The sequence below is a fragment of the Bidens hawaiensis genome, unplaced genomic scaffold (assembly GCF_021521415.1).
Source record: "Bidens hawaiensis isolate Kalapana, Puna unplaced genomic scaffold, B.hawaiensis_p1.1 tig00023981_1, whole genome shotgun sequence".
Lineage (NCBI taxonomy): Eukaryota > Viridiplantae > Streptophyta > Magnoliopsida > Asterales > Asteraceae > Bidens > Bidens hawaiensis.
The window spans coordinates 21,263-34,620 of record NW_027493766.1 but is presented as its reverse complement, the minus strand read 5'-3'; the positions used below and the strand labels follow the sequence as shown (position 1 = coordinate 34,620).

Here is a 13,358-nt window from a genome sequence, read left to right as displayed (position 1 = left end):
ACGAAAAAAAAATGGCCCATCAGACCTGTAACCCCACCCCACCTGACCCGCATGTTTTACCAGGCATAGCTAAAAGCTTCATTAAAATACAGCTGGACATAAAAAAAAAGTTCCCTATCTTGACCAACTTGCATCATCCTTGATTAGAAAAAGAAAAATATATATATATAAAGACAAGTCGCTTAGGTCAAAATGAATCTTTCTTTTAAGAGTTTAAACAGATCGGTTAGGATGATGCATATCACTATTTCGAACACAACTTCTCGTTTTTCCATAAACAGCTAGTGTGTCAACAATGACTACTAAAGCTCTCTGTAATTTGTATAAAACTTATTCACGGTGAGTTATGCATCAAAATACACTATGGTCAACTTTCAACTAGCTCGACCCACTTTACTTTTAGTTAATATTTTAACTTACTGGTTGAACACTTAAGATAAGAAATACACAGAACTGACACATTGATAAGTAAAAACTGCCACTTCTAATTCAAAGTACTCCGAAGTAGATACTAGCAGTAAAAAGAGAATTTACTATTCATACCTGCATAATAGACTTGTTTGCAGCAAGCTCATCTGCATTGCCAATGTTGACCTGAACAGGATTGACCAGAAGATCACTAGCTATCTTCCTCACTTCTTTGGGCCAGGTGGCAGTATACATTAGGGTTTGCCTTCGAGGAGGTATTTCATTGACAATCTTCCTTATTTGAGGTTCAAAACCCATATCAAGCATCCTATCAGCTTCATCAAGCACAAGAAGAGAAACTTGACGGAAGTCAACCTTTTTCATTTCAAGAATATCATTAAGTCAACCTGGAGTTGCTACAACATCTGCCCCTCGCTCTAATTCCATTAGTTGTGGGCCCTTAGGAGCCCCGCCATACAAACACTAAAACATATTCACCCACACGCATTAGCAAATCAATATGCAAAAAAAAATAATAAATAAATAAAAAAATATATTAAAAAAAGATAAAATAGTAACTAAAGACTCATTGTGCAAGAGATTCTGATGGATCTGCCAAACTTGATAGCCTCATCTTGTATTTGAGTGGCAAGTTCTCTTGTGGGATATAAAACAACCACCGTGGGCCCAAGTTGGGGATTGTTTTTACAATGTCTACGTAGCATGAAAGCAGGAATCAGATAGCCTAATGTTTTACCAGAACCTGTCTTTGCAATTGCCACTATGTCCCTATTTTGCAGAGCGATAGGCCAAGTTTGTGCCTGAATTGGCGTAGTGAAAGCAAAACCAGCAGCATAGATCTGAAAAGAAACCATACTAATTAACCCTCTAAATGAACACGTATGTTTTCATGTATTGTTGAGCATTTTGCAGAAAAGTTTAAAATAAGCCCTACAGGCTAGAATTCAAAGCATCTCTGAATTGGAATAGGATGTTTAGTAAAAAAAAGACCTATAGATATAGAGTTGCTTACTGAAGCAACTCGAGGAATGAAAAGGGTGCAATTAAGACAAAAGAGGCAGAGCCAACTTCAGAATTTGCAGCCTAACTCAGAATAAATGTGTGAATAGCAGAACAGCGTACGACATGTGCTCCGTTTCTGGAACAAATATCGCACCTGCGTTAAGTCAAAAGTATTAATCCTAGAGTCAAACTTAAAAAGAAGAAAAAGAGCCAAACATACTGGATATAAAATGCCAGCACATAACCAAATATCTTTGAACAAATTCTAATAATCCAAGAGAATGACTTACCTCCCTCAATAACTCTGGAGGGAATCCAGTGGACTCGAATGACATGAATGGAGCTGGAACATTATCACCCTATGGAATCAAATGAAGAAAGTAACTTGCATCAAGGTTCTCTGATATCTCTTACAATAAAGGGGCATCATGAAACATTATCATCCACATATATAAGGCGAGTCAGTATTAGTAAACAAACCGTTGCTGTAACGTCATGTTTTTGACGGTATATGTCAACAGATGATAGATTCATAGCATCCGGAGAGGCCATAACTACTGGATTTGCCCTCATCATAGCATTATTCATAAACGCTGGGCCACTTGTTTGCCCGTATATGTTAGGTGAGACGGGCCCACCAGGGATAGTAGGTGTAACATTCTGAAACAACACAGTTAACATTCAGAATCATGTAGCATGCTTAAGCAAAATATCATGATCATGTAAATGAAAACAAGACAACGCTAATAAGTAAAATACTTTACCTGCTGATTTCTTGCCACTGGAATTGCTGCAAGCTTAGGTTGATGAGGGAGCATAGCAGACCCGCCATTATTAGCATTAAAATAGTGATCATTCCCGCCTCTTTCTGGTGGATTATCCTCAAAACCCATTTTAGATCCTACTGGTGGAATGTTTTGATTCTGAAACTGTGGTCCATGCTGCTGATAATCAACACCACTCTGCTGCAACTGACCAAATGAAGATGGTTGATGCATGTTGAACTGAGGGCCACCATATTGTTGAGTGAGATTAGCATCCGCAGCTTGATTTTGTACAAGGGGAGCCCTGTGATCTTGTAGAGGAGGATATTGCTGTAGATGTTGCGGTGGTCTCTGTTGATACCCCATGTAGTGCATCTGTTGATGAGGTGTAAACTGGTAGCTCTGTGATTGTTCCATATTAGCACCCGGGTAGGACTGAGGCATGTTATTTCCTTGCTGAGGTGGCATTTGTTGTTCAGGAATCCCATTTGGCTGTTCCGTTGGAGTAGGTTTGTCATACTGAGTAACGTTAGTGTCAGGGTTCCAATAGTACATCGAGCCTGAGCTCCCGTCAATTAAACCCTTCCACGGTTCAGGCAGAGTTGGATTAGGTGGGGCATAGCGAATGCCGGAAGAATCAGAGGCTCCCTCAGCAGACATGGTTCAAATCTGATAAAAAAAATAAGTAATTGTATCTTACATCATATAGAAAGAACAGAACCTAATTGTTTTCGTTTCTGTGAGAGTATTTGATTGATTTATTTATTGTAACCTAATAATGACTCAGTAATTGAATCCTAATAATGGTAATCGGATAGCCTACAGTAAACACAACAACAACGCAATCGAATTAAAACGATGAACACATAAACGAAGGGGAAGTAATTGAATTGATGTGTAAAATGAATTCAAGGAAAGGCATTGTTGGTTACCTGCGTTCAATTTGACTGTACATATGCGAGCGGAAGGAACAATCTGGTATTTCAATCTGTGCGTGCGTGCGTGTGTGTTAGGGTTTCAGGGGTGTGTCGATGCTTTGGTTGGTTGGTTGGAAGTGACAACAAGCAAGGCTTATTAATAGTTGACAGTATTTTATATGATAAAATGTTTAGTTGTATTTTTATTTTTATTTTTTGTATTTCTTGTTTACAAACTTGTGTATATGATGGTTAAACCAATTAATGATAATATTGTCATTTAATAGTGTCACATGTGTTTTGAACAATCTGTATGTTACACTCGGGCATTTCCGCTTTAGCTGAAGTGTTACACATATCTTATCAACTTGATAGACGTTAAGCATTAAAAGTATGTCACCAGACCAACCAACCAACCCAATATATAATACATGAATAACAGCAGCAAGTAAATAAACAAAAAGAATATCGTTTGGCTGCTCCATGCCCACACTTGATTTTGCACTATACTTCATGGGGGTCATTTTTCTAGCTCAAAACCTGCAAAACTTAAAAACACAAAAACAAAGAAAAACTGCAAAAAACTATGTTAGTGACCCGACAAGACTCAAAAATAAAAATTGGACAAATATACAAACTCTACACTTGAGTTTTCACTCAAGACACTTTCCTATGTAATCTACTTGGCTGTCCGAGTGGAGATTCCTCCACCTCGGTAAAACTCTAATGCCCTCTAATTCCAACGTCATCAGCAAACGGGTTGCCTCCCATGAAGCGCTAAGTTTATAAAAGAGTCTTCAACTTGACTCGTTCCCGAAACCTCAATCAGGAGGCTTCTCCTTTATCCTCTTCCCATCAATGCACTTCAACACTCTCCTTTTACAATTAGTTGGGAAGAAACTAGTTTCCAAACTCATGTGGGCACAAAAATATGAATTCAGCTCGATCTACCAATTATTGAAATTCTGAGGATGTAACAAATTTGGCACACTTTGATTTCTGACTCCAGATATCCTCTTTCTTGGGGCTCTTAATTTTCGTGGCGATCCACGAACGAGTATTTCTAAAAACCTGCCAGTTTTACCGCGCACACGTGGATGATATTTCACAATGAGATGCAATTCGTTATTCTTCAACTCTTCGGATATCTCATGTGATTCATCTTTGACAATTAGCTTTTCAACCGGCTGCCCAAATAACAATACTTCAAGCTTTTTAATATCTCTTTCAGGGTTAAAATCTCTCATATCCATGTCGGTTAAACCCACTAACTCTTCACCAAATTCATCTCTAAACTCGTCCTCCCAAGAGGGAATACACTCCTCTATCTGATTCTGCAAACCAACATTCTCAAACTCGATCACCGGCTCACTAAATTGTATTCGACTTTTTAAGCCTAGCCGAAACTCATTCGTAATATTCCAAAGCGGTGTATATGGATCAATGCTATGGATCGCCACGAACATCACTAAGTTGTCGTGTGATGTTCGGTTTATTTGTACATATATTAGTTCGTTAACGTAGTTGTTTTATTTGTTTAAAGTAGAAACTTTGGTACTTCATACGTGTTTATTGTGTTTCAGGTCACAGGTACTTAACGCGCTTAATTTGGACTTATACGATCATGGAATGAAGTCTCGGGAAAATCGGAGCCGTTACACAAGTGTTGGAAACAAAGAGAACAAATGGGTTGAAATTCAGCTCCCAGAGTAAGCTACTCTAGGATCAGAGTAGCCTACTCCGATGCCAAATTAGGTCAGAGTAAGGCAGTCAGATTTCAGAGTAAGGCAGATAGATTTCAGAGTAAGGATTTTCACCCAGAGTAAGCTACGCCAGGGGTCCGAGTAGCTTACGATTGGTCGCGAAATTCAGTTTTAAAGCATGGGCCCAGCTGCTATATAAGCCATAAAAACCCTAGATCAAATATATCATCATTCCACTCGTTTTGGGGACGAACTTTGGCCATTTTGGGAGCTCCAAAACACCTCCAATCACTACAAAATCCATGTTTCATCATCCCGAATCAAGACTTGAAGATCATATGATGACCATGAGAGGCTAGACCCTCCAAATCATACCCGGGATATAGAGTACTGTATTTAACAGTTTTTCTCATGTATTAAGAACGAATGCTTTGTATCTATTTTTGATTAATCTATGAGTATTGATGTCTGGTATTATTGTGCATTCAGTCAGTTTAGGTTTATATCGATCAGAATGATTAGTTTTCCAGTTGCTATGATAATTGCTTATAGAGTTGTTTTGACTAGTTTGAATGTGATGAAGCATACGTTTGACCTTAGTTGAGTCACACTGCCAGGGACCGTTTGATAACATGTGTCCTGTGTTAGCGAGCGTGGATGCCTAAGGTTTATCTAGTTAGTCAATCTGGGTTAATCATTGATAGTTAATATGTTAAGTGAACATGAGATGGCTGTTTATTTACTTACTTGAACCCCGGGTGTGATTTTCTATTAGTAATTGGTTGATAATTGTTTACTTGTTCGTTTATCATAAAACAAATTCATTTGCTAGTGTGATCAGCACTTTTAACTGAACTACTTCATAATGTTAAGAACCAGTTTCACATTACACTGACCACATACTCCTGGTGGATACGATACCTGACTTACCCTAGCTACTTAGGTTAACTAGGTTTTTGCATGACTCAAACGACAGTCATCAAAATGGCGCCGTTGCCGGGGAGTTAGTGCGCTTAGTGTTTTGTGATTAATTGATTTCTTTGTTTAGTTTAGTTTAATTTAGTTTTTTTTTAATTTTAGTTTAATTTATTTTCCCATTTTACATGGGGTGTGTTGTTTGTGCAGGTAACAAGTTTATGCACACCCGCCATTTAGGAAGAGGTTTTCCACTGATTTACGAGCCAGAAATCAAACGTATAGCTCGGCAGAACTGAGCTCAGATCAGACAGCCAGACATGGAAGGTCAGAACCAGAACCAGAATCAAAACCTAAACCCACCACCCGAGAACAATGTTTTCCAACCTAAATAGAATCCACCAAATAACCAAAATCCACCAAACAATGACCAGTTACCACCGATAAAAACCATTCCACAACTACAAAATTCATCCCGACAATCCAGAAACCGAAACCGAAACCTTGACAGACCCGGGCCATCAGCCCCGAACAATACCCCTCGTCACCGACAGCCGATAATTCAAGATTTTGACCATGTCAGTATTCATACTGAAGACGAAGAAGAGGGAGATGAGGAGGAATTTGAGCCGAGAAATGAAAATGCGGGTTTGCGTGTTGAAGAGGTTGATGAGGTTGAGGAACCGGTTAGGGTGAGAGGTAACAGGTGGAGGAACAGGAATCTTGATCGAGGTGATATAGGAAGATATCGGGAGGAACAGAGACAGCCGATTCAGGTTAACCGGGGAGGTTTTGAGGAACCGAGGGCCAGACGAAGGAAGTATGGGCTCCCGGCTCAAGGTGTTAACAGTCGGTTCAGACCGGCTATTTTAGATTGTGCCTCACTGATTGTCCCACAGTTAAACGTACAGGGACAACCGACATTTAAATCCCATCCGTCCTACATCAACATAGTTCCCCATTTTCACGGACTAGGATCTGAAGACCCGTATTCACATCTGTTAGACTTTTCAGCTATTTGCGGGTCTATCGGTGATGGTGCATACGATCAGGATGAGGTTCGGTTGCGGTTGTTCCAGTTTTCACTAAAAGACAAAGCCAAACACTGTTTCAACTCGCTACCGATGCACGGTATTGAGAACTGGGGAGAGATGCAACAGGTTTTCCTTAACGAGTATTATTCACAGTCGAAGACCATCGAGGCCCGAATGGATATTAGACACTTTTCACAGTTACCGGGTGAGTTGTTTCATGTGGCCTTTACTCGTTATAAGGAGATGATTCGGAAGTGCCCGCACCGTCAGATTGAGTTGTGGGAGTTGGTTAAGTGTTTCGTTGACGGGTTGACATATGAAGACAGAAAACATTTGAAAGCTTCGTGTAATAGTCAGTTGTTGAATCAACACGAGGAAGATGACTGGGAATTTTCGGAGTCTATGAATGAAGATTCCAAGGCAGAGGCAGCTGCAGATCGAAGACGAAAAGTCGGGGTCAACCGAACAGTTAAATCAGCCTCGAGCGAGTCAGACAGAATTTCTGAGTTAGAACGAGACCTCACGGGTTATTGGAAAGAGAAAAGGAAAGAGGTTGGTAAGGTCGGGGTGAAATTCCCGGTTTGTGCAGACTGTGGCGAGTTGGGGCATAAGACAGAAAATTGCCCCGGGTTTGATGAGGATGAAGATTCCGATGAGGAAGAAGTCAGTTACGCATACGGGGATTCCAAAGGTCAAGGGTTTGATTCAAACACCTATCACCCGGGCCTAAGGAATCACCCGAATTTCAGATACGGGAATGCTACAAGTCAATCGAATCCAAACTTTCAGGGGTCCAGTCAGAACCGACAGCAGAACGGCTACCGCCAGGGCGGTTATCAGCAGGGTTCGAACAGTCAGAGTAACAGTCGGGGATATAACAGAGATGGTTACCGGGGTAACAGTTCGTCAGGTAATCAGAATCAGAACCAACATAAGGGTAGTTCAAGAAATTCAGACGAGTCAATTCATTCGAAACTCGATGCGTTGTTGAAGCTTGTGTCAGATAATCAGAAGGAAACGCAGAGACAGTTCGAGTTAAGGGATAAGTTTTCAGAGGCAATGTCAAAGCAGATTAGTCAACTCGCAGCAGACGTGGCGAGATTTCAGAAGAACGCGGGTCAGCTACCGAGCGATACCATAGTGAACCCACAACATGCCAGTTCAAGCTCTAAGAAAGGTAATAGTGTGCACATCAACGCGGTAAGTCTTGTACCTCATTTTGAAATTACCTGTGTTGAAGTTGAGTCATCACCGCAGGTTGTTGAGGCGGTGGTGAATGATGTTAGTGATGAGAATGAATGTGTTGGTCAAAATGAAATGGTTTTCCAAAATGAAGTTAAATTAAAAACTAATTAGTTATCTCTTTGTGAAAACTGCACTTGTGAGAAATGTTTAAATAGCAAATTGACCAACACGGATGATGAGGAGGTGGAGGATAATACCACCTCAAGTAAACTCCAAGACCCGGGAGTGCCATTTGTATCAATTCAAATTAGATAGTTTAAAACTGATCGGGAACTTCTAGATCTTGGAGCTTGTGTTAGTGTCATGCCCGGCAGTTTATATGATAAGTATGAGTTTGGCCCGTTAGAAAGTGTAAACACCACCATGGTGTTGGCGAATCAAACTCATACACAAGCCCGGGGCATGGTCACTAATGTAATGGTTCAAGTGGATGAATTTAGTTACCCAGTTGACTTCCTTGTACTTGATTATGCTAAGGATAATATTAAACAATCTGAAGTCATACTGGGCAGGCCGTTCCTTGCCACAGCATATGCGGTAATTGATTGTGATGAGGGATTTTTGGGCATTAAGTGTGGGAACCGTGTTAAGCGGTTATTATTGTTTGAAAATGCTACTAATCCTCTTGTTGACAAGTGTGTACCATCATGCACAAATTATACAAGAGAGGATGTTTTGTAACTGATAGGAACGAGCTGAAAGGTAGCATGAAGAAGAAAGGTTGGAAGGAGAGAGTGAGTGAGATGAAAGATGATGAGAAATCAGTAACAGGGAAGGGAATGAGAGAAAAGGAATTGATGAGTTCCATGGTGACCTCATCGGCTTATGAAAATACTTGAGGCATTCGAGGCATTGTCGAGCTGTAGACACGCAATTCAGCGCTGACCAGGAGGCAACCCGGGGTTTCAAATCCCAAGTGTGGGGAGGCTTCGGTGAAGTGCAAGTCATGGAATTTTGGTAAGCATTTGGTTAATTTCACGTCTATCCAGGTACGTGTATATTTTGTTGTATTGGAACTTTGTGGGTGTAGTTCACTATAAACCTTCACGAGACCTCACTCGTCCACCGGGCTACCGGGGGGTTTAAAGAGCTTGTTGCATACACTAAATGCAACCGTGATTCCTACAAAAGTGAGTTAGGTCTTTTAACATTTTAACTCATTTAACAAAATTTATTATGAAACTTAACTAATTCGGCCCGGTAATAATTTTTAATAAAATGAACTAACACTTCATTTTTTGCAAAGTTCTTAAAAGACCTATGTCTTACACATGGTGAGAAGCTTGCTTCTACACGTTTTGAGATCTTGCAGATTCAAATTTAGTCTTCGGAGAAGATGAGTTTTCACGAGGGTTTGCGAGCCAATTTTTAGTATTGCCTTATCAGTCATATCAGGTGATTTCAGTTTCATAATCTATTTTGTTATTTTAGTTTTTAGAAATGTAATTGTATATTTTGCTTAAGCCCATCACATTTGTGTCCCCGAGTTTTTAAGTTGTTTAACTGTTAGTTCAACCTCGTTCCCAAATGATTATTAATTGTTTTATTATTTTAACATTGAGGACAATGTCAACCTCAAGTGTGGGGATGGGGGAAAATTGAAAATTTTTAGCCCGATAGTACCTCGAACAATATTCAGAAACCTAAGTTATTAACTGTCACTTATTGCTATTAATGCCAAGTTAGAGGTCTTTGGTCATGGTTGGTTTTTCAGCTTCTCGATAGTTTTTCCCACTGTTGGTGCATTTTGTGACCGTCGCTATGCAATTCTGATCAGCGGAAACGATGTACGAAGTTAGGACAACTTCGCCATAGGCGAAGTTAGAACAACTTCGCCATAGGCGAAGTTGTAACAACTTCTGCCATAGGAGAAGTTAGAACAACTTCGCCTTAGGCGAAGCTGTAACAACTTCGCCTACAGGCCCAAGCCCGTGAAGTTGTTTATATATATATATATATGTGTCTTGGTTAGGTTTGAGCATCCAGAAAGTTAGAGTATTTTGTGTTACAGTTCAATTGTCTAGAGAGAAACCCAGAGGGAGAGCCGTGTGGGAAGGCCCGAGGTAGAGCTCACCTCGGGTCGGCCGTGTTTCTGTTTATGTTCGGTATGTAACGTGTTTGGTTATTATATAAAAGATCTGCAGATGTGTTTATCCCGTTCGTGTGTTTGTTCGTGTGTTTGTATGTGTGTATGTGTGTTTCTGTTTATGTTCGGTATGTAACGTGTTTGGTTATTATATAAAAGATCTGCAGATGTGTTTATCCCGTTCGTGTGTTTGTTCGTGTGTTTGTATGTGTGTAATCGTGTTCTTCGTCTTCTACACCAATAAACGAGTCTAGGAGGATTCCGCACTCCTAGACCTCGTGCGGATCTCGTAACGATCGGCGACGCCCCGGGGGAACTTACACCGACAAATGTTTTTAAAATGAGAAGTTGAAAATGGAATTGTTTAGGCGAGGATAACGAGTCAAGGGGACGGGTATACATGTTTAATATCGGCAGCCTTTATTTCCAGACATATTGTGAGATTAGACCCTATACTTAATACACATATTATATAGTAAATATAAAACATGTCTTGTCATTTATTGAGGGAAACCGGTATGTTTTACAGAATTAGAACTTGCTTGTCACATGCTTATCGAGATCTTAATACCACCACCTGTATAGAGATTAGGACTTTAGAAAACCCGTTCCGTACATATTTCCCCACTAAATAAATTCATTACCCGACATTATCCATTAGGAGCCCGTTTGGACCTTATCCCTTTTCGTTTGCCAAACTGAACATTACACACCATTGAAGCCTTAGCCTTTATTTTATTTTAACCCGTGTGATGAAATCCAGTTCGTTATCGAGTCGTATATATATCGAGTTGTAGTCAGTCTGACGAGTTGTAAAGTTGTAAAGTTCTGAGTTGTAATTATCAGTTATTGATGGTAAAAAAAAATTGAAAAAGCAGCAAAAAGACAAAAAGAGTTATCAGTTTAGTATTTCAGTTGTTATTAGCAGTCGAGTATGTAAATAGCGGTTGATTGTGTAATTTGTTCGTTTGTATTCGTGAGTCTGTATAGTGGTTTGTTTAACTGGGTTTCATCCACCTGAGTCACTAAATAAGCCTAATCCACACCCAAACCTAAGCCTCAGCAAAACCCGTAGTCCGAGTCTTTATGCAACCGATGGGTAATGGGTGGAGATAAGACTAACCTGCAAGCATATTAAGTTGTAACTCATATTAGGTATTTTGAGGGCAGAGACATATACTGGCACATCTTTTGCTAGTCCAGATATTAAACCGAGTGGAGTGTTGATAGTGTGAGGGGTATGAACATGTATGCCTTAACCGGAAACAAAGTACACTCGTCTGGGTGATTCTATAGTTTTATTGTAGCATTAACTGTATTTGTGGGTTGTCAATCTAGAAAGTATCAGTCTGGGAAACTGGATATGACCTTAAACCTTGCTAGTATTAATGGTGATAATTGATATACCTATGATGGAGGTTGATGTTTGCTTTAGAGTTTTGCTTGAAGGCAAGTAAAAGATAAGTGTGGGGATGTGATGTTCGGTTTATTTGTACATATATTAGTTCGTTAACGTAGTTGTTTTATTCGTTTAAAGCAGACACTTTGGTACTTCATACGTGTTTATTGTGTTTCAGGTCACAGGTACTTAACGCGCTTAATTTGGACCTATATGAGTATGGAATGACGTCTCGGGAAGATCGGAGCCATTACACAAGTGTTGGAAACAAAGAGAACAAATGGGTTGAAATTCAGCTCCTAGAGTAAGCTACTCTGGGATCAGAGTAGCCTACTCCGATGCCAAATTAGGTCAAAGTAAGGCAGTCAGATTTCAGAGTAAGGCAGTTAGATTTCTGAGTAAGGATTTTCACCCAGAGTAAGCTACGCCAGGGGTCAGAGTAGCTTACGCTGGGTCGCGAAATTCAGTTTTAAAGCATGGGCCCAGCTGCTATATAAGCCATAAAAACCCTAGATCGAAAATATCATCATTCCACTCGTTTTGGAGACGAACTTTGGCCATTTTGGGAGCTCCAAAACACCTCCAATCATTACAAAATCCATGTTTCATCATCCCGAATCAATACTTGAAGATCATATGATGACCATGTGAGGCTAGACCCCCCGAATCATACCCGGGATGTTGAGTATTATATTTAACAGTTTTTCTCATGTATTAAGAACAAATGATTTGTATCTATTTTTGATTAATCTATGAGTATTGATGTCTGGTATTATTGTGCATTCAGTCAGTTTAGGTTTATATCGATCAGAACGATTAGTTTGCCAGTTGCTATGATAATTGCTTATTGGGTTGTTTTGACTAGTTTGAATGTGATGAAGCATACGTTTGCCCTTAGTTGAGTCACACTGTCAGGGAACGTTTGATAACCAGTGCCGTGTGTTAGCGAGCGTGGATGCCTAAGGTTCATCTAGTTAGTCAATCTGAGTTGATCATTGATAGTTAATATGTTAAGTGAACATGAGATGGCTGTTTATTTACTTACTTGAACCCCGGGTGTGATTTGCTCTTAGTAATTGCTTGATAATTGTTTACTTGTTTGTTTATCATAAAACAAATTCACTTGCTAGTGTGATCAGCACTTTTAATTGAACTACTTTATAATGTTAAGAACTAGTTTCACATTACACTGACAACATACTCCTGGTGGATACGATGCCTGACTTACCCTAACTACTTAGGTTAATTAGGTTTTTGCATGACTCTAACAACGGTCATCATTGTGTTCAGGTAGTTGGTTTTGGTTTTGATTATGTTTGAGGTTCTATTTCTGGTTCTAATTCTGACCTTACAATCCTTCCATATTGGATTCTATGATCTGAGCTCGGTTCTGTCGGGCTACACGTTTAATTTCTGGCTCGTAGATAAGCGGTGAATTTCTTTCTGAATAGCGGTTGTGCATAAACCTGTTACCTGCTCAAACAACACCCCCCGCATAAAATGGGAAAATAAAACTAAAACTAAAAATAAAAACAACAACTAAATTAAACTAAAACAAAGAAATCAATTAACACGAAAACACTAAGCGCACTTACTCCCCGGCAACGGCGCCATTTTGATGGTAGACTGTCGCTACCTAGTCAAAAACAAAAAAATCAAGTTCCTAATCACCTAAGCAAGCTAGGGTAAATAGGGTGTCGAACCACGAAGAGTATGTGTTCAGTGCAATGCGAAACTGGTTCCTATCATTATGAAGTAAATTGTCAAAAGTGCTGATCACACTAGCAAATTGTCTGGTTTTAAAATAAATTATGTAAATAGCAAAGATTAAATTAATAAACAAAACAAATCACACCCGGGAATC

The 13,358-nt window shown here is 39.7% G+C and overlaps 1 protein-coding gene across 1 annotated transcript; it reads right to left on the bottom strand.

The window, feature by feature from the left end:
• Window positions 1-986: 986 nt before the first annotated feature.
• On the bottom strand, window positions 987-2,855 carry LOC143568351 (DEAD-box ATP-dependent RNA helicase 40-like). The gene is made up of 4 exons (XM_077054520.1): window positions 2,196-2,855; window positions 1,912-2,091; window positions 1,722-1,790; window positions 987-1,268 (listed from the first exon to the last, which is right to left on the bottom strand). The coding sequence occupies exons 1-4, from the start codon at window positions 2,853-2,855 to the stop codon at window positions 987-989; spliced, it is 1,191 nt and encodes a 396-aa protein (XP_076910635.1).
• Between the last annotated feature and the right edge of the window lie 10,503 nt (window positions 2,856-13,358).